Raw genomic sequence first — 21665 nt, forward strand, 5'->3', positions numbered from 1 at the left:
ATCCAATACAGTGTCACCCTGCAAGACTGTACCTACGTCCCTGTCACTCTACCAGCTCCACTCTGCTCACCCAGGTTTCTCTTTCAGGCAGAGAAGCAGTGAACCTAAAACCCCTGGAGGGCAGGTGGAACTCTTCAAATTAAAGTCAGATGAAGAACTAGAAAACAAGTAATAAAACAAATGGTAAAACAGCCTTCAAAGGAGAAATACAACCCCCTTCCCTAAAATTCTGAAGTTTGGGGGAAATATGGGAGAAATTTAAATATATTTACTGTTTATTTTTTAAAATATTTTTTTTTAGTTGTCAATGGACCTTTATTTTATTTATTTATATGTGGTACTGAGAAGCAAACCCAGTGCCTCACACATACTAGGCAAGCACTAGACCACTGAGCTAGGAACCCAGCCCATACTGTTTATTTTTGATAACTTTTAAACCTTTAAAGTCCATCTTTTAACTCAAAGACACTGAAAAAAATCTTAATATATTTGATCTATTTACCCAAGTATTAGGCTTGGAGTGCTACATTAATATTGCAATGTTCAGACAATAAGCACCATATGAATGTACAAATGGAATTAATTTTTCTATTATTAATTTTTTTAAATCTACCACAGTAAAGAGAATGGTATAGTATGCCTATTATCCAGCTTCAACAATTCTCAACATACAACTAATTTTGTTTTATCTATGCTTTCAAACTCCTTCTACCTCCATTATCTTAAAATTAATTCCAGTCACATTATCTCATAAACACTTTATCATGATAGATACTGAGGATGGCTCCAATTTGGGGGTATTATGATAAGGTTGGTAAGAGTATTCTTGTAAAAATCCTTTTGAGGACATGTTTTTATTTCACTTGGCAAAAACCTTGGAGTAGAAGGTCTAGGTCATGGATAGGTTCTGTTTGGGTGTATGAGAAATCACCAGGGCTTCTCCCAAAGTGGTCTATATGCAAGGTCTGGTTGCTCCAAATCTTCATCAACATTTGGTGTCAATCACTAATTTTTATCTATTCTAATGGGTGGGTTCTGTTGAGCTAACACAAATACTTTAACTTTTCTTATTTTAAAAACTACTAATTTTCCAGAAAACTTGGTCCCAGTATCTGAGGACCAGCCCCAAGGTGCTGTGAGACCAAAGGAAGAGAGGCAGACAGATGCAGAACTGCAGAGTGCAATTTACTGGGGGCCTTACTGAAGTTTAGTCCTGGGTGGCAACTGGGCCAGCCAATCCCCACATTTTGGGTCAGAAGGAGGGGCATATTTATGGATTAGGAAAAAAGTGATTTTACCCATCTGGAATGTACCTGGTTTATCTTAATACTGATGAGTCAAGTACATCTCTGGAGCCACGGTCCCATTATAAAGTCCCTCAGATGGCTCTAGTGGCTTTATCTACTTTTGATTTGTTGGGAAACTATGCAGGGTTTCTAAGTCAGTCGTGGTGGTTATGACTCAAGATGGCTGCAGTCATGTCAAGCTTTATCCTTAAAACTAAACCACATAACTCCATACATCTTCTATTGGGTATGAAAAACAGGAACAAATGTGTTTTTTGTTCTGGTACTGTGAATTGAACACAGGGGTGCTATATCACTGAGTCACATCCCCAGCCCTTTTGCATTTTTTACTTTTGAGACAGGGTCTCACTAAATTGCTAAGGCTAGTCTTAAACTCACGATCCTCCTGTCTCACCTTCCGGAATCACTGGGATTACAGGCATGTTCCACAGCACCCAACTACAAATATTTTAAAAATGAATTAAACTGATACATGGAACTAGGAATATGGTTCAGTGGTATAGTGCTTGCCTAGCATGCATGATGCCCTGGTTTCAATCCCCAGCACTACAAAAACAAACAAGAAAATACACCAAAACCAAAAATCTATTAAAATAAGCCAATATGTAATTCTCTTCATTTCATTTTTTTAAAAAAGCATTTCTACAGCAATGCAACACACATATTCCTGGAAACAGAGACCAAACAATAATAATGCACTAATGATACCAGCCAATTAGACCTCCGCAGGTACTTTCACCAGGAGTCACCCTCAGGTATCACCTTTCAGCCTTAAATCCTGATATTTTCCTGCTTCATGATAAGGGCAATACAATTTCCAACACAGATCAGTCTTACAAAAACTACACACTGGATCCCAGGTTCAGCTGATTTCATCAGTTATTTTGGCATGGCAGGGGTGCCTTCACATATTATTTAACACTTGCACTGCAGCTTCGTTGTTACAAAGCTGTGGAAAGAGAAGCAGTTCATGAATCCTCTAAAGCTATCACTTCTTTCTCTACAGGATTTCTGGTTCTTTCTTAAAATATTTATATTTTCTCTTTAATTGTAGTCACTTCTCTGTTCATCACAGAACATCAGCATGCTGAGGAAAACTGTGTTAAGAACCAGCAAAGCAACTTCCACTTTGTCTTGGTTCAGCTCTGTCTGGCAACAATATGATCCAGCTCACATGAAAGAAGCACTGCAGGAAACAAACTGTGCAGGAAAGGCCCACTTTCAAAAAGAAACCCAATATTCCGTGAATTTATTCTTGTTGCATCAAACTTTATTCAGTCTCATTTTTTGGTCATTCTGTCCATAGTTTATATTTCTTCAGAAGCTTTGTTTAAACATCTTCAAGAAGTTAGGAAAACTCAAGCTTCTCTAAACAGAGAAGAGCTTCTTAGACTTCTCCAAATTTGCCATATTTCTTTTTTTAAAAAAATATATTTTTTTAGTCATACATGGGCACAATATCTTTGTTTATTTGTTTTTATGTGGTGCTGAGGATCTAACCCAGGGTCTCACACATGCAAGGCGAGTGCTCTACCACTGAGCCACAACCCCAGCCCCAAATTTGCCAAATTTGCCAAATTTGCCAAATTTGCCAAATTTGCCAAAGGTAGATTGCTTTTTTACAGGAATCTGAATCGAGTGGAAAGCACAATCAGGCTGTGAGTTGGAAGGCCTCACAATCATACCCTTCATGAGGTAACTTGCAGAATCTGGAACAACACTCTCAGAATCAACAATTACAATTTTTTAGATGTCTTTAACATTTTAAACTGTTATTCCAACACTGGATTCTCCTCATGGCACTCATATTACAATTTACAGCGAAGGCCACTTTAGAGTTACCACCCCATAACTGTCACCCACTTGTCAGACGCTGTCCTTCACTGTGTGTGAACACCCTTCTCCATTCTGATGCCATTTCACTCAAGAGCAGCTTCCCAGGATTTGATCAACATGCAGCCTCCAGGAAGCACCCTGAGAGGAGAGCCATGTGCACAGGACCCACAAGTTCACCCCAGGGACCTGGTGGACAAACACGCAAGGTGTTGGGCCCACTTCAGGCTATGTTTTGGGATGAACTTCGTAAAGATCCTGAGAGCAGTTTATCTCTTCACTGGTGATAAGCATTCTGATCACTTGGTTAAAGTGATGTCTGATAGGCTTATCCACCTGTAAAATCACTGTTTCTCTAGGTAATCAGCAAGTATCTTAATACTTTCATACTATGTCAATATCCTATTTCCGTTAACTTTTTTTACCATTAGTTTTAACGTGTATTTTTTTGTTGTTGTTGTTAATTTCCCACTTTCCAGAACTGTCTAAGGTAGTTTTAAGCTTCTTTTATCTAATCTGAGCCTTCACTAGTGTCTACTCTAACCCCAGTCCTTTGAGGCACTCAGGCAAAGGCCTCAGGAGAAAGTCAAATCCATCTTGCTGTCATGAGAAATTGGCAGCACACTTGAGGGGTAGGTGCTGGCAGCTGAGAGCTTCATGGCTCTCCCATCTCTGGCCCTGCTACAGTTTTATGTCACAAAATGGCATTTCACAGTTTAAAGAACCCACATGGAAAAGAACAAATGTCCAGTGGCAATAATATAAATACTTTTTTAAACTTTTTTTTTTAATATTACAAATGTGATCCTTTTTTCAGAAAAGACCCCCCTTCCCCACAGGAGTTCTCAGGTGATTTTGCCCCTGCTCTACTCACCCCACCCTGCCCCCACAAAGATGCTCCTCTTCCCCTACACAAGAGATGGCATCCTAGGCTGGAAGGATCTGGTAGAACCTGCTAAGTGGTAGGATGGAAGAGAGCTCTGCTAGCCCTAGAGTCTATCCATCTGTCCTTACCTGCTGTGGAAAACAGGTGCGGACTGAGTGTTCTGTGTACCCAAAAGATGGCCCTTCAAAGACAGCTGTTGGGAGCTTCAGAACTTCCTTCAGAAACTGGTCAAACTTGCTAAATATCATTAAGCCATTGGAATCTGACATCTGGGAGAAAATATCTATGAGAACAAAACCAAATAAAGTCAAACTACAAGAAAATATTAAGTTTTTTCACTCTACTGTCATGTATATCTAAAAAGAACAAATTAAAAAGAAAATATTAGATTTTTTAAGTAAATGGTGCTATGTTATCTCTATACCAGTAAAAAAAAAAAATCATTAAAAAGTACCATAAAGTCATGATTCTTAGTTAATATTAAAACTATTCTCATTCTTATTCACACTGTGTGGTTACTTTGCTGACAGGTCCCCTCAATCCCACTCACTTAATACTCCACCTACCATTGTATACAATAACATTCAGGTGTATCTACCTACATACTCTTTTTGAATATGAAAACTGAATGATATATAAACTTAAATTCAATTTATGACTCACTTTATTTCAAGAAAGATTCACAACAGACTGTCTTTATCCCTCAGTGTCTGTGTTTATATAGAACACATACATGTTAGGTTACATGAACACAGTAGTGTAGTGGTGATAAGACACAACATAGTACTGTCTTTACATATTCATGTATAAATTAGGGAACCGTATACCTGTGAGGGAATAAATTTGACAAAGCATGGAAAATGTTTAAAATATTCTATTTAGTGAATTCTAAAGTACAATAAAAAGGACCCATATAAACTCTTCTATCCCAAAATACTTTAATAATATAAACCTTATTTTTACATAAAGTCCAGCTAAGCAAAGTAAAAAGAAATTTCCAGTAATATTACTCTTTCTTTACTTTCATGCAGAGTTCATGTCTCTAGTTATCCCTCTCTTTTCATCCGCGGTTGGAGAGAAAAAGACAAATAATCAGGAGATCAAAACAACACAATGAATGAAGAAACATAACCTAAACTGTTTTTCAAGTTACTGGGCTTTCTTAAAAAAAAAAAAAAATTAAAATAATTAGTGAATTAAATATGCACAGAAAATCATTCCCTTAGGATTTTTCAAACAAAGCATTTTGAAAATTTATGTCTATCTATTCATAGTGAACAGGTATATGAGAAACCTACATATATATGAATTATGCATTACTATTTAGGTTCAATTTGGGGAAGTTATCTCAAAGCACAAGGTAAAGAAAAAATATTTTTAAATACATATATCAAAAAGAGACAAAATGCTAGATTGTCACTTCATAAGATAATTTTTTAAGATATGAGAAACTGAAAAATTATCAAAGGAATGAAAATCTACCCTGTCACAGGCCAAAAAAAAGGTTTAAGCCACACCATGTGGCAGGCACCACACTGAGTCAGCCAGCAGCCCACTCAGTATTTATTATTTTTCTCTTCGTTAGTGACAGAACAGATTAAATTTCCTAGCCTCCATTTGCAAGGTGTGATCGTGTGACTAAGCACTGGCCAATGAAACTGTAATCAGAAAGACTTCTGTAAATCAATGAAACTGTAATCAGAAGAGACTTCCAGGAAGGCTAAATAAAGTTAACTGACTGGAAATCATGCCTTTTTTCCCCTATTCCTTTCTTCCTTCTGCTGATAGCTGGAGCTCCAGCAGCCACCTTGGACTATGTGGTCATCTTAATAGGAATCATGCATCAGAACTGTAGAAAAGAAAGACAAGAAAGCATGCATCCTAGAAAAACATAAAGCTTCCAAAGTAGCCCTGGACTCCTTTTATGTTAAAGAAAAATAAACTTTAAGACACCATTAATTGAGTTTCTGCTTTCATGCAACACACCCTAATCCTAAATGCTACTATATTTTACCAAACATTGCCTTGTTTTACTTTTATAAAAGATTTATGTATGAGCATACACATGAGCGCACACACACACACACAATTACTTAAATTTTATGGATGAAGAAATTGTAGCTTGTTCAAAAAGTTAGTAGGTGGCCAAATCAAGTTTTAAACCTACACTTGATTCCAAAGTAAATTTCATTATGCCATGTTCCTTCAAGATATAATTTAGGGGGCTGAGGCTATGGCTCAGTAGTAAAGAGCCTGCGTCGCATGTGTGAGGCACTGGGTTCGATCCTCAGCACCACATAAAAATAAATAAAGATGCTGTGTGTTCATCTACAACTTAAAAAAAAAAAAAAAGGTAAACAAACTGTTCTTTAAATATTAAACAAAAGGTATAATTTAGACTAGATATGAAAATATATAGGCACAGGAATATAGCTACCTTGAAAGATCAACAAACAGGACAGCATGTATAGATTTTGGCAACATATATACTAGAACAAATGGGCTAAGAACTAAGCATAATAAACATATTAAAAGGAACATTATCTATTTGAAACAGAAAACAAATCATAAAAAAGAATGAATCAGAATAGAATAGACATTATGATTGCTGTATGTACATAGGTGACTGTATAACCAATGTGATTCTGCAATCTGTACAATCAGAAAAATGAGAAATTATACCCCAATTGATTCAAATGTATGAATTGCCAAGATCATTGTAATGTCATGTGTAGCTAATAAAAAAAAAAGAATGAATCAGATATATCATACAACAGCTACAAAGCAAAATGACAGATGGGGCTCTTATGTTCATTCTACATAATAAACAGCAGCCTGGCTCCAGACGAAGGGCAATTAACAAAGAGAAAAGCAGACAGATAAATGCCCCTAAAGGGAAGTAGAGAAATGTAAAGAAATTGAACCATATGTGAGAAACACCAATAGATAAACAGAATAGATATGTCAGCAATTCAAAAGAAAGGAATTTGAAGCTATGCCCTGAAAGATGAGGTCTGGAATGATGAGGTAAGAAGAGGCTGATGTGGGATGAGGAATCTCAGTAGAGAAGAGCAGGACCAGAGTCTCTGACAGGAGAGTGCAGGGTGAGTCTTCACTGCAAGGAGGAAGCAGGGCACAGAGAGCACATTCTCTCTCTGACATTCGATTTATGTGGAGAAATAAAGACTGAATAAGAAGAATACTTCTGTTAATGAAGAAAATTCCTAAAAGATGAAAGCAATTTGGATTTGGTATTCAAGTGGGATGAAATGTTTCGAAAACAGGTGTCAGGAAGGTTAGAGTGGCCAGGTGCAAAGGCACCTGTAATCCTAGCAATGCAGGAGGTAGAGGCAGAAGAATGGCAAGTTCAAAGCCAGCCTCAGCAACTCAGCGAGGCACTAAGCAACTTAGCAAGAACCAGTCTCAAAATTAAAAATAAAAATAACTGGAGGTGTGGTTCAGTGGTAAAATCCCCCTGGGGTAAGTCCTCAAGAGGAGGAAGAAGTGTCGGGGGGAGATGATGATGATGATGATGATGATGATGATGATTAGAGTGTAAGTGACTATGACTAAAATAGGAAGAATGGAATTGGGTGGGGGGCGCGAAGCCCACACGTCTCAACGCTAGGAATTGTAGTTGGTGGGAAAATGGATTAGGAAATAAAGGAATTTTAAAAGTTAGGAATATTCTTTAAATTTCTACCTTGCGGAAATGCTGACAACCCTCACTAAATCAACAAGTTAAAACAAAGATACCACACTTAGCTTTGAATTCAACTATATTTGGACCAATCAGCACATTTTCAAGTGGAACCATCCTACAGAGAGGAAAAGTATATTGGGCCACAGTTCAAGATGGACAGCAGATAGACAGGTCTGAAATGTTAACGCTGAGGTGAGCACTCGATGCTCTTCAAATGAGGGAAGAGCGTAAGTGATCCAACCTTTGGGCAGCTGGTTACTGTTCTTATGATGAGGAAAATGATCCTCCACTCAATCTGAGTGAAAACCATGCAACACAGCACACACTTCAAGGCGTCCCCTCAATACCTGTAGCCCCTCTTGCTCACTAAGGAACGCTGAGTCCAGGATGCCAGTGTGCCTGCTTGAAAAATGACTTCCCAGCCTTCTATGCACATTGTAACAGAACAGATTTCTGAAAAACCTTCAGCTTTCCTAATAGAAGTACCTTTCTTCTTTCTTCCCAGAATGAGTAAATGAAGCCTATGACAGAGTCATCTTAATCCTAAGGAAGAAAGCAGAGCAGGAAGAGGGAGGAAGGGGTCTTTGACAATATCCTTGGGTCATTGTACCAACTTGGAATTTACCAGCCCTTGGACTTATTATTACATGACAAAATTAAATCTCAATATATTTAAGTCTCTCTGTTAAGTTTTCTGTTCCTATTTAATGTATTCATAACTGATAAGCAAGTAATTAACTTATAGGCACTAATGGTAGAAATATTCAACAGAGAGTTTAGCTATCAAGTATATTAATACACATATGTATAGCTTCATAGTAACAAAAGCACATATGTATAGACCCACATCAATGAGTCTACACTCAGAGTAACACATTCAGAGTAATAAAAGGGAGTGACTGGATATGACATGACTAACCACACCCAGTAAAAAGTATTATTTTCAATTAAGTAATACTTGCTGTCATATGAAGAGATCAAAAGTAAATTTTCTAATTCATGAAAAAAAAACCTATAATTTAAAAGGCCATGTTGGAAGAGAACAAACAGAAACATCTATATTTGTTTTAATTTTTAAAAAATTGCTAGATCCAAAAATTAAAGGCAATAAAAGAAGAAAATGTAGGCTCAAATCTTCATCATGTCGGCTTAAGATCTGACTTCCTTAACACAACGCCTAAAGCATAAAAAATAAAATAAGAATCGGGTTGGGGTTGTGGCTCAGTGGTAGAGCCCTTGCCTAGCATATATGAGACACTGGGTTCCATTCTCAGCACCACATATAAATAAATAAAATAAAGGTCCATCAACAACTAAAAAATATTTTTAAAAAATCAAGAATCAATAAATGGGATGGATTCAAACTAAAAAGATTCTTCTCAACTATAACAATCATGCAAAGAGAGAGCCTACAGAATACGAGAAAATCGTTACCACGTACACGTCAGATAAGCACTAATTTCCAGAATATATAAAGAACTCAAGGGCTCAGTGGTAGAGCACTTGCCTTGAATGTGTGAGGCACTGGGTTCGATTCCCAGCACCACAAATAAATTAAAAATAAAGGCCCATCAACCACTAAAATGAATAAAATAAAAATTTTTAAAAAAACTCAAAAAACACCAAAAAATAAAAAATAACCCAATCAATAAATGGGCTAAGGAACTGAATAAGCACTTCACAGAAGATATACAATCGATTAACAAATACATGAAAAAAATGTTCATCTAGCAATTAGAGAAATGCAAATCAAAACTATTCTAAGATTACATCTCACTCCAGTTGGAATGGCAATACAAATATCAATAAGTGTTGGTGAGGATATGGGGGAAAAGGTACACTCAAACTTTGCTGGTGGGACTGCATTGATGCAACCACTTGGAAAACTTTAAATGGAACCACCATTTGACCCAGCTATCCCTGGGTTTATATACCTAAAGGACTTAAAATCAGCATACTACAGTGACGCAGCCATATCAATGTTTATAGCAGCTCAATTAACAATATAACCAACCTACGTGCCCTTCAACAGATGAATAATGAAAATGTGGGGCTGGGGATGTAGCTCAAGAGGTAGCGCGCTCGCCTGGCATGTGTGCGGCCCGGGTTCAATCCTCAGCGCCACATACAAACAAAGATGTTGTATCTGCCGAAAACTAAAAAAAATAAACAAATATTTAAAAAAAAAAAGAAAGAAAATGTGATATATATACACAATATAATTACTCAGCTTTAAAGAAGAATGAAATTATGGTATTTGCTGGTTAATGGATGGAGTTGGAGAATATCATGCTGAGTGAAATAAGCCAACCCCAAAAAAACAAAGGCCAAATATTTTCTCTGATATGCAGATGCTGATCAATAATGGGAGTAGGGGGGTAAGGAAGAATGGAGGAACCTTGGATTGGGCAGAGGGGAGTGAGGAAAGGGGAGGGCGTGTCGGATGGGAAGCATGGTGGAATGAGACAGGCAATATTACCCTATGTACAGGCATGACTGCATGAATGGATATAACTCTGCATCATGTACAGCCGGAGAAATGAGAAGCTGTGCTCCACTTGTGTACAATGAGTTGAAATGCATTCTGTTGTCATGTACAACTAATCAGAACAATTTTTTTAAAAACTTAAAGGCAAAATGAAGTAATTTGTTATTTCTAAGTTACTGGTTAAACTTTTTTTTTTTTTTTAGAGTAGGCTTATCTGTAAGAAAAACAGTACAAAATTATTTGCAAATTTTTAATCTTTTTTCTTTTTTTTTTTTTTTTTTTTTGGTACTGGGGATTGAACCCAGGGGTGCTTAACCATTCCAAGCCCTTTTTTTTTTCTTTCTTTCTTTTTTTTTTTTTTTTTAAGATACAGGGTCCCACTAAGTTGCTAAGTACCTCGCTAAGTTGCTGAGACTGGCTTTCAACTCTCCATCCTCCTGCCTCAGCCTCCCAAACTGCTGGGATTATAGGCATGCTCCACCACACTGGGCCAATTCTTAATCTGAAGCATAACAAATAATGCATGAGACAATAAATTTTAATTTAAAATTTTTTTTTTTTTTGTACCAGAGATTGAACTCTTAGGCTTAACCACTGATCCACATCCTGGACCCTTTTTTGTATTTTTATTTAGAGACAGGGACTTGCTGAGTTGCTGAGGTTGGCTTTGAACTTGAGATCCTCCTGTCTCAGCTTCCCAAGCCCCTGGTATTACAGGCTTGCCCCACGACATCCAGATAAATAAAAATATATTTTTTTAATGTTTTAATTTTAACTAGAACTGGGGATAGCTTTGTGGAAGAGCATATGCTTAACACGCTGGGTTCAATCCCCAGAACTGCCCCCCCCCAAAAATTAATTTTTACTTTTTAAATCATCCTCTAATTAAAGCCCCACACTCTTCTGGCATTAAGGGACTAAGTCATTTCCTAGATCATCCTTAATTCGCCCTTTCATTCTTTTTCTACTTATATACCTCTGAAAGAAAGAATGCCAGCTCCCTACAGCTGTTTGCAGTTAAAAGCAAAGTTAGGCTTTCTCCCTGGTGAAAACCCAACAGCTGAGCCCTTATGTACACACATGCATACAATCATTAAACTACTCTATCCTTTGTGAAATAAGCAAATAATACCATCATCACATGTCTCTTTTTTCCCACTGATAATGACTCTGGTTTTCCTGGTTACGTCAACCCTCCTACTTCTTCCCCTTTCACCCCAACGGACCAACCCTATACTTCTGCAAGGTGATAAGGCTGTTCAGACTGAGTCAAATCTATAAATAGAACCCATGTTCTTTTATGTTAGCTTTCCCTAGCAAATAACTCTCACTCATCATCCTCCAACCAACTGAGTGACTTAAACCAGAAAACATGTACACATATCTGCATATTTGTGGATACCCACACACATCTAATTCCAAGCTCATAATGCCTTCTCAGATGCATTAAAATTCTATATCACTCATTAGGTCAGAATGAAGCGGGAGGGGAGCCTATCAGGATGCCTGGAGCTTGTGGAGCTGCTGTAGCTAAGGCTACTTTACAAAAAGTTCCAGGTGCCTTTGGCCTTTGTTTTTCCTTTTCTTCTTATTATTTTTCCTTATTTATAAAAATGCAAATGTGGGGTGTACTCCTTACTTTCTTCCAGTTCTTAAACATTTTGGTTATTCAAGAAATATAAACATGGGCATCACCCGTCAGATTAAACAGTCACTTCCATCTGCTGAGGAGAAGGGATGGCTAACAGAAAACAGAGAAGGTAAATCTTCAGTGACATATTTAAAGAACATAGCAGAGGAAGCTAAATTTACACAGGTGAAATTTAATTATGACTTGAAAGGGAGCCCCCTCTATAGTCTTCTGAAACATCAAGGAGCAAAAGATTGATGTGTCAGTAAAAAAATAGTCAACTCTTGGCAAAAAGACAGAAAGAGGTACCTTTTCTGAATACCCAAAGTGTGGTCTCTCAAAATCATGCAAAAATATAAACGTATATTATAAAACCATTGTGCTACAACACAGAGAAAATCCCCATTAGCACATAAATAAGTAAATAAAAATAAGAAATATGCTTATTTTATTTTTATTTCTTATTTTTTGTGCATAATCAATCGTTGAAAACCACACTACATTTATGCATTCTGATCTATAACATATTTTTAAAGGCATTATATTCAATCATGTGAATGTCTCAAAACTAAACTGAGCTCTCCCTTTTGAACACTAAACTGTTCAAGTTTCTGTATATTATAAAACATGTTCCAACAAATATATCTAAATATATCTAAAACTTAAGCTGTGTACAGTGGTGCCCACCTGTAGTCCAGAAGCTTGAGAGGCTGAGGTAGGAGGACTACTCTGACACCAGCCTGGACAACTTAATGACATTTTCACCTCAAAAATAATTGTATTTATATATGTAAACATACACACACACATACATATACCTAAAATTTGAGGTGCATCTCTGATTATTCCTTAGGGAAAACTGCAGAAGCAGACTGAACAAAGGGATCTGAATATTTTTACAGCCTTCCCTGAGCTCTTCAAAAGAGTAACACTAGTTTTTTAATGAATTCAAAATAACTTTACAAATCACCCAGTGCTATTATTTAGTGCAACTAGATGGGATTTGCATAAGAGGTGATTAAATTAAATTTCTTATATAACAAATAGAATTGTCAGGTAACTGACAATTAAGTGTTGCTTAATAATAGACTTTATATTCTGAAAGTTTTGTTCTCATTAGTTATATTTTGGAATTCTGATATTACTGTTTAAATTATACTTTAAAGTTTATATTCTGATTATAAATCACTGCTATTTATAATCCTGATGTAAGTTAACTTTCACTCTAAGATACAGTCCCTAATAGTACCAACATGGAACCATTTGTGCAAATAAATGACACCCATGGACAGAAATGCTTTTTTTTTTTTTTTTTTTTTTTTGCGGGGGGAGGGGGGACTGGAGGTTAGAATCAAGGGTTGCTTAACCACTGAGCCACATCCAGGCTTTTTTTTATTTTTTAATTTGAGACAGGGTCTTGCTAAGTTGCTGAGGCTGGCTTTGAACTTGCCATCCTCCTGCGTGTCACTGGGATTACAGGTATGAGCCACAAAACCTAGCTCAGGGAACAAAATGCTTTTAAGAGGAATCTAAAAAATCCAATCAGAAAATGTTTCAGACTAAAGGCACAAGTCATTTCAAATGCTACCTTGACACTAAAACAAACGTTAAGAAGTCAAATGAAAAAGATAGGAGGGGAATTCGAAGTTTTTAAATTCTAAGAGGTAAAAACTAAAAGGTCAAAGTAAAAAGAAAAAAAAAGTACACATGCTAAGGTGTATTCCATATACTCGAAAACCTAACATAGTGAAAACATGAATAGAGATAGCAGTAAAAAAGCAGTCAGGAGGAGGAGGGTGAAGTAGAAGAGAGTGAATAAATGATGAGTCCTTCTGTGATGTTACCAGCCAGAGTTATAGTTCACTTTGGTTGCCTCCTTATTCAGCCACCTCAATTAAAAACCAAGGGAAAGATTCTCACCACAGCCAAAACTGACAACCAGGTGCTTCTCTCATAATGGAGTAATCTCATAATGGAGAAATCACTCTGAATCTTTAGCTTAAACAGATACTAAAAAATTTCATTATGATTTTCTTTTTCAGTAGCATATAAAAAGTAGTAAATCAGAAGCAAAAAGGCTTCTAAAGACTAGTATACTGTTAACATCACATTAACCAGTGATAAAGGACACATGCATTCTACCTCCAACAACAAATCAAGAATTTACAAGGCACAGTACAGCTGACCCTAGAATAACACTGGTTTCAACTGCTCAGGTCCACTAACTTATTTATATACAGGATTTTTTTTTTAATACCTGGGACAATTTGAAAAAACTCACAGATGAACCTCATAACTTAGAAATACTGAAAAAAATATGAAAAATGTATAAAATATATGCAGATAAGTCTATTTTGTCATTTATACTCTATACAAATCAACTATGAAAAGTTAAAATTTATCAAAGCTTTCACACAGACTACACATGGCATCACTTGAAGTGGAGAGAACTGTAAACGAATGCAAAGACACAGTATTGAAACACACTGCATAAAATCAACTGTAGTACCTAGTGTACTACTACCATGTTTTGCAGCTACCTCCTACTGCTATCAGAGTGGGCAGGTGAGCACATCTTGCATCACATGAACACGTGTGATACTGATCATCTCCGCAGGAGCAGTCCACTTCTCCAGAGAACTGCATATTTTAGTGAACCATCTCTCACCATTCTGGCCTATTTCCTACCATACAAAACACATATAGCATACCAAGTGTTAATCAATCGTTTATGTTATTAGTAAGGCCTTTGGCCAACAGCAGGCTACTAGCAGTTAAGAACTAAGGAGTCAAAAGCATTTTGTGGATTTTCTACTGGGGGGGGGTGGGGGTCAGCACCCTTAACCCCATGGGTCAACTACAGTCTTAAGAGAAGGGACTAAACAACCCTAAACTTTACTTATCCCTAAATACATTAAAGAATGACATCACTAACAAATGAAAGATGTTTAAATTATCATCAGTGAGTTCTGGTAAACAGAAGAAACTGGCCACATTTTAAAGTGGTTTACACCCTGGGTGGTTGAAATTTAAAACTGGAGACAGGCTTTCAATACCCAAAATGTCCACTTACGTTGAACATCTAATTCCCAAACCAAGATTATTACAGTACAATAAAAATTAAACAGAGCTACATTGGTAAAAAAACCATAATTATGAGAATAAAGAAAATGTACCTTTATGTATCTGAATAAGATAAACATGGTGCTTACGAGATCAGTAATCAAGTACAACTTGTATCATCTCAATCTTTATTCTAAGTGTAATGAAAGCATTTTGAGCACACCAACACATCCCATTTGCGGTAGCATGCATGTTCTTATGCCCCCTGAATCTTGGTCAATTTGTGTTCTTCCAAGAAGTTCAAAGCCACACCAAAAAACCTGCTGTCAAGTGCTTGCCTAACTAGCATGCTTGGGGCTGTAGGTTGGACCATCAGCATAGAAAATACAAACTGCCACCACATGGGTCCTTCCATACTTTATATTCTAGAGGAATTTGCACTTTTTCACTAAACAGTTAACAACAAAAAATTGTAGTGATTTTAGTATTTGATCAATAATTTATATTTGGCAAATTTTTAAGTACTCACAATGTGCCAGGGGAGCTGACTACATGTAAATGTAGCAAATTTAATCACAGAAATGTAAAGACTCTAGGATCATTAGAATATGCAGTTATAGGGGCTGGGGCTGTATTGCCTAGAATGTATGAGGCACTGGGTTTGAGCCTCAGCACCACATAAAAATAAATAAAATAGAATATGCAGCTAAATAAAAATCAATCAACCTACTACTATTTTCCAACCAGCCTCTTCATCTGGTAACATCATCAATTTAAAACTCAAACAAGATTCCAACTTTCTTGTGTATGTCAATGAAATATAAATTCATCTATATATTATCTTCCTCAGAAAAACACCATTCCATATTAAGAAAATATGAAAGATTTCAGTCCCAAAGAGTAATATTTTGAGATATCATGTTTTTTTTTAAAAAAAAAAAAAACCTAGAAAAGTATCTAAATAAAAAAATAATTTTTTGACCACTTTACAACATTGCAGCCAATTTTGAAATGAAGATAAACAGGACAAGAGTTGATCAAATACATGATCTAAGATCATTCTTTAGAATATCTAAATCTGATCTTGTGGGTCATCTAACTTTCCAACTTTCAATGTCAATGTGTCACATAAAAAAAAGCAGAGAGAACAAATGTGCCTATGAGGCAATCTCGTCCAAAGCTCACACTCAAATCTGAGATGATCAAGCCTCTGTGTTTTTCAATTAAAAAAAAAAAAAAAAAAAAAAAAAACCCAAAGGAATATCCCAAGGATGCAATCATCAAGACCCAGTTTATGAGACATGCTACAGCACAGTTGAATCCAGAGAGTACCTCAACACTTGGTTAAAACACACAGATTCAACTTCATCTCCCTGAAACCTGAGGCAAGCTCCTTTGTCTCTGGTGCTTGTATGGAAGCACTTGAACATGGTTCTGTAACATGTGCGCCTCACATTACAGTACTGGCGTGGGGGGAAACGACACAGTAGCCTAGACCAGTGCTCTGAATTCAGATGAAATCCCAGCTTTCCCCCATGGGAAAAAAAAAAAAAAAGCCACCTTCTGCTTGAAGGAATTTTTAAGGATTTCATGGGAAACTATATGAAGAGCACTTAGCACAATGCTTGGCACAGTCCAGAAGCAAAAGCCACCTAATGTTCGAATAAATACAAACCACAATCAGAAAAATTAAATAGCTGTAGTTCTTGTCTTCACTGATTTCATCTAGTCACATTCTTACAATATCTACTGAATAATAAAATGCCAAACTGGTCAACAGAAAACCAAAACAACAACAAAGAAAAGATAACTTACAGGAGGGAAGGCTATCAATTTCCAAATAGCTGAGCCTGACTATAAGTACTGAGAACAGTTTAACCACAGCCAATACCACCTGACCAAATGTTGTCATCAAGAAAAGGCTGGGCTTGACCAGACCCCTCAAAGGCAATCAAATTTATTTTCTAATTAGGTAAAAGTTCTCAATATAATCATCTTCAAGCACATTTTAGTAACATGAAAAACAGTTTTTGAAGGACTTTTAAAATGTCAACATTATTATTCTGAACCTCTTTGGTTTTTTCACTTTAAAAAACAATTAAATCAACCAATTTGCCCATTTGAACAGTAGGTGGCGTAACTCACATACTGAGCCAGTTGCTGCAAAGAGAGGAGGTAAAATAAAATACAAAACACAGAGAATAAAAGCTCAATAAGGCATCTTCCAAAACATTCATCAAAACTGTTTAAAGCTCCTAATTTGAAAAGAAAAGTTTTCAAATAATATGAAAATACTTACATCTCAATTTGTCCAGCATTTTTCCACCACACATGGTTGCTAACATAGCTTTAACTGAAAATACGGTCAACTTGCCTCGGCCCTCACTGAAAAATAAATATTAGAAATAATTGCTATCTGGAACCACAAAAGCAATCAAATGTATAACTAAATATTGAGCAACCAGTAAACTGATTCCTGACGTTACACATTACAATTCGGCAACATTTGAAAGCCTGGATTTTTTCCTTTGTATAATTAAGACTTCATCTATACTAGGTGAAGAATGCTAAAGAATAAAAAATTATTAACCTAAATAATCTGGAAATGTGTTTTAGAAACTACATAAAAAGTAACTTCTATTGGTTCTGTAGGCAGAGGCCAGATGGATGAACCTGAATTGTTTCCTATCCCCTAAACCCATTAAATCCACAGCTGAGGTGTTTTAAGTAGTCAAAACTGAGGGACCATCTGGTTTGAAAATAACTCAGAAATGTGTCCTTATTTCAGGATAACAAGTTTATTGTTATGTCCTAAACTACAGGGTGCACACTGCTTTAAAGATTTTATAGTACATCAACTTTGTTTTTACTGTAACAACCTTTGTCACCACAGAAATGTTTATTCTAAAAATCTTAATCCTGCCTCTCTCAGATCTTCCGATATACCACTGTGCAAAAAGGGGAGAGGATGGTAATATTAATTCTTTTTTAGGAACTGGAAAAATGAATTCCTAAAGAAATGGTGCACACCACCAGCAGAACCAAGTAGCCCTGAGGCTCCCTGTCCATGGCCACGTTCCACCCTGTCAACTATGCCCTGGTCTCATTCAGGTAAAAACGTCACCAACTGATTGTTAAATTTGGCATACGTAAGTTAAAGATGGATCTTTGTGTTAATTTTACAAAGCTTACGCTCATAGAGTTTCACAGTGACTTAAATAAAATATTTTTACAATAATGAGAGCTATATCACCTTGGTCTTGAAAAGCAAATATCATTCATTTATATTCACTAAAAGAAGCCCTAACACAATGTTTCCCCTTTCCAAACCACCTTTGTATATAGAAAGATCACATCTGAGAGAAACAAATGGTGAAAACACTGCCAGGAAATACAAATTTTTGTTACACTCAGATTTTTCTTGTGGCTGAGTTTATTCATCAGATAAAAACATAACTCTTCAGAAATAAAAACACTGTTCCACATAAAGACAATACAGCACCTGGAAATGATGAAGAATACCTCATGGTACAAGAAAGGCAAAAACCAAAGGGTTACTATGTTAGGAGGAGTGGAATTTTAGGAACCTAAAAGAGCTATCAGTGAGTCAAAGTCAAACCTGTGGCCTAAGATCTGGCAAGATGCTAAAGACTACATGCTGGGAATGCCAGGAGTCTGAGATAACTGTAAGGGAAAAGCAGGCACCTAGGAAATGCCTTTGCAAGGAAAAGCCTTCCTTCCTACTGACTTCCAAGGTGATTATCACTGATGGCTCTGATACTACAGGAAAGGAATTATGTCAAATGTGAATTATGTTAATGATAGGTGAGGAGTCACCTCACACCTAGACCAAGCACAAGAGGTGGTGTGGAAACGCAACAATTTTATTCTCTCTGTAGTAACTGAGCCCTTAACAAAAGACAGCACATTATCTAGACACAGTTAAAGCAGGGAAGCAAAGGGGGGAGAAAACTGTTCCCCTCCCAAATAATTTACACACTCAAGAAGTCTAAAATGATGGCTTCAAATGTGCATATTCATAATCATTTACTGAAGTATTTTCTAAAGGCAAAAGACTGAAAATTCCCAAATGTTCATTAACAAAAGACTGACTATGCTGTCAAAAAAGAATGAGAACAGGGCTGGGGTTGTGGCTCAGAGATAGAGTGCGTGCCTAGCATGTGTGAGGCACTGGGTTAGATCCTCAGCACCATATAAAGTAAAAATAAAGACGTGTCCACCTATAACTAAAAAATAAGATTTTTTTAAAGAGATTGAGAATAATATATGAAAGCTAAAGAATAATATAGAATACTGTTAAAATTTTTAAAAAGCAAGCCAAGAATGTATACATGTATAGAACAAAATAATAGAATATTGTCTAGCAATCATGTTTAAAAGGAAGAAGAAAAATGTATCCTCACATACCACTTGTATATGTATAAACCATCTGTGAAATAGTAAGAAAGCAAGAGCACTGGATGCCTCCAGGGTATGAGGAGACACCTAACAAAGAATTAAATTCAGCCTCAATTCCTAATACTTTCAGAAAAGTAGGAAAAGAAATTTTCTCTATCTGGCATCTTTAAGAATAGTAATAACAGCACCTAACACCAAACTTACTTTTGAAAAACTGATTGCTTTTGCCCTAAGATCAAGTCAAGAATGACTGCTCCTTTTAAAAATGACACTGGGGAACCTAGCTGGTGAGAGAGGACAAAAAAGGGAAAGGGTACAAAAGCATGCAGATTGGAAGAATAAAACTTGTCTATTCCAGAAAATACGACCAGGTATTTATAAAATCCCAGCAAACCTACCAAAAGGGGAAAAAAAAAAAAAAACTATAAAACTTGGTAAAAAACACTATAACACATGAGTTTAGCAAGGTTGCAGAAAACAAGCTCAAAGCACAAATTCAATTTTATTTGTAAACTAAAAGAAACTAAAACATACTAGCACATAAAATATAAAATACTTTGATAAAAAGCCTTTTAGGGGCTGGGGCTGTAGCTCAGTGGTAAAGCGCTTGTCCTGCATATGTCAGGCACTGTGTTCGATCCTCAGCACCACATAAAAATAAAGATACTGTGTATTTATCTACAATTAAAAAAAGCCTTTTAAAAATATTTTCAAGATCCATATGCTGAAAACTACAAAATACTGGTGAAAGAAATCAAAGAAGACTTAAAGATATACCTAAGATATTCAAGTTCATGAAACAGAAAATTCAATATTGTTAACATGTTAGTTCTCCTTAACTCAATTAGAATCCTGTTGTTATTCAATGCAATCCTCAGAGGTGGGGAGGAGAGATACTATATTTCCTGCCTTTTACACAGCACTTAATTTAGCACATCACTCTGACACCAGATGTGTGGGGATATCTTCCCATTCACCAAGCAATGCTGCAGAGCAGACACTAGCTCTTCCAAGTCAATTCAATTCTGCTACTCTCTACTTGGAGATAGATCAGATCTTGAAGTAAGATAGAAGAAAGAAGAAATGAGTAGAAAGGAGACATAAAGAACAGGAAAACAAATATTTTATTTCATAAGTTCCACATACTTTTCCAGGCCCGTCACACCCAAACCAGTCTCTTTTTCAGATGTGCTACTTCCCAGATTTCTGGGAAATCTGTAATACCTAGGCACTGTTAAATTAACCCCGTCCCCTGAAAAATAGATTAAGAGACATGATATTTCAAAAAACCTATAATTTAAGAGACTTTCCAATGCTATCTCTTGATCAAATAATGAACACCACATTAGCCTAGGAACTCTGAGACTGACCACACCACCAGGAGCTATCGTGAGATCACCAGAATGATATCATTTCTACATACCTGTCCATATGCGCGCTCCCCCCCCCCCCCCCCGGCCCCGCACCAAGTTTCCTTTACAAAAATTGGGAACCCCCAAAATGCATCTCTCACTCTCAAGACAGCTCTCGTTCTCCCTTGAATGTGTACTCCTTGCTTTACCCCAAAAGACTTCTCTGGAGATTGCCCTCATTCTCACTTGAATGTGTATCTACTTTCCTAAATTAACCTCTGTTTCTACCTTTGATGAGCACATTGAAATTCTTTTCTGTCACGTATGTCAAGAACACTGCTGGTCCTGAGTCCAGTTCCCCTTCTCTCCAGGAAATCCTTGGACCCTTCTTCAGAGACCCCTCATCTCCCATGATATCCTACAGATTGAGGGCTCAATCCCACAACACTGCCCTTACTTCCAAAGCCAGCTGAAGTTGTAGGTGGTCATTTACACTTCTGACCATCCAGCTATACATCAAGGATCCCCACAACCAGTTCCTTGCATTCAATTAATTTGCTTGAGTGCTTACAAAATTCAGGGAAATATGTCTACTGTTTATTCACAAAGGACACTACCAAGCACACTGATGAAAGAGCTGCATAAGGGTGAGGTATATGGGAAGATGTGCAGAGCTTCCATGCCCTTCTGGGACATTTGGGGTTTTTTATAAAGCTTCATTGCATGAGCATAAATGGTGAAATCACTGATTAACTTAATCTTCAGTCCCTCTCCACTCCCCAAAGCTGGGAGATGGGGCTAAAAGTTCCAACCCTCTTATCACACAGGTCAGTTCTCTTGGCAACCAACCTCCATCCTAAGGCTATTCAGGGAGAAAATCACCTCATTAGAACAAAAGATGTTCCTAACACCCAGGAAATTCCAAGGGATTTAGGAGAGTTGTCAGACATTCCTATCATCAGGAAATTACCTAGGTCTCAGGAG

General features: G+C 36.8%; 1 protein-coding gene across 1 annotated transcript in view; it reads right to left on the reverse strand.

Annotated features, from left to right (window-relative positions):
• The window catches only part of Dtnb (dystrobrevin beta), a 227110-nt gene that overhangs the window by 145182 nt on the left and 60263 nt on the right, over nt 1–21665 (reverse strand). The window contains exons 5-6 of the mRNA XM_076833871.2: nt 17210–17295; nt 4155–4309 (exon numbers count right to left, since the gene is read on the reverse strand). Of these exons, the coding sequence (XP_076689986.2) occupies nt 4155–4309; nt 17210–17295 (241 nt within the window). The remainder of the gene's footprint in view (nt 1–4154; nt 4310–17209; nt 17296–21665) is intronic.

Source organism: Callospermophilus lateralis, chromosome 14 (assembly GCF_048772815.1).
Source record: "Callospermophilus lateralis isolate mCalLat2 chromosome 14, mCalLat2.hap1, whole genome shotgun sequence".
In the NCBI taxonomy this organism is placed as follows: Eukaryota; Metazoa; Chordata; class Mammalia; order Rodentia; family Sciuridae; genus Callospermophilus; species Callospermophilus lateralis.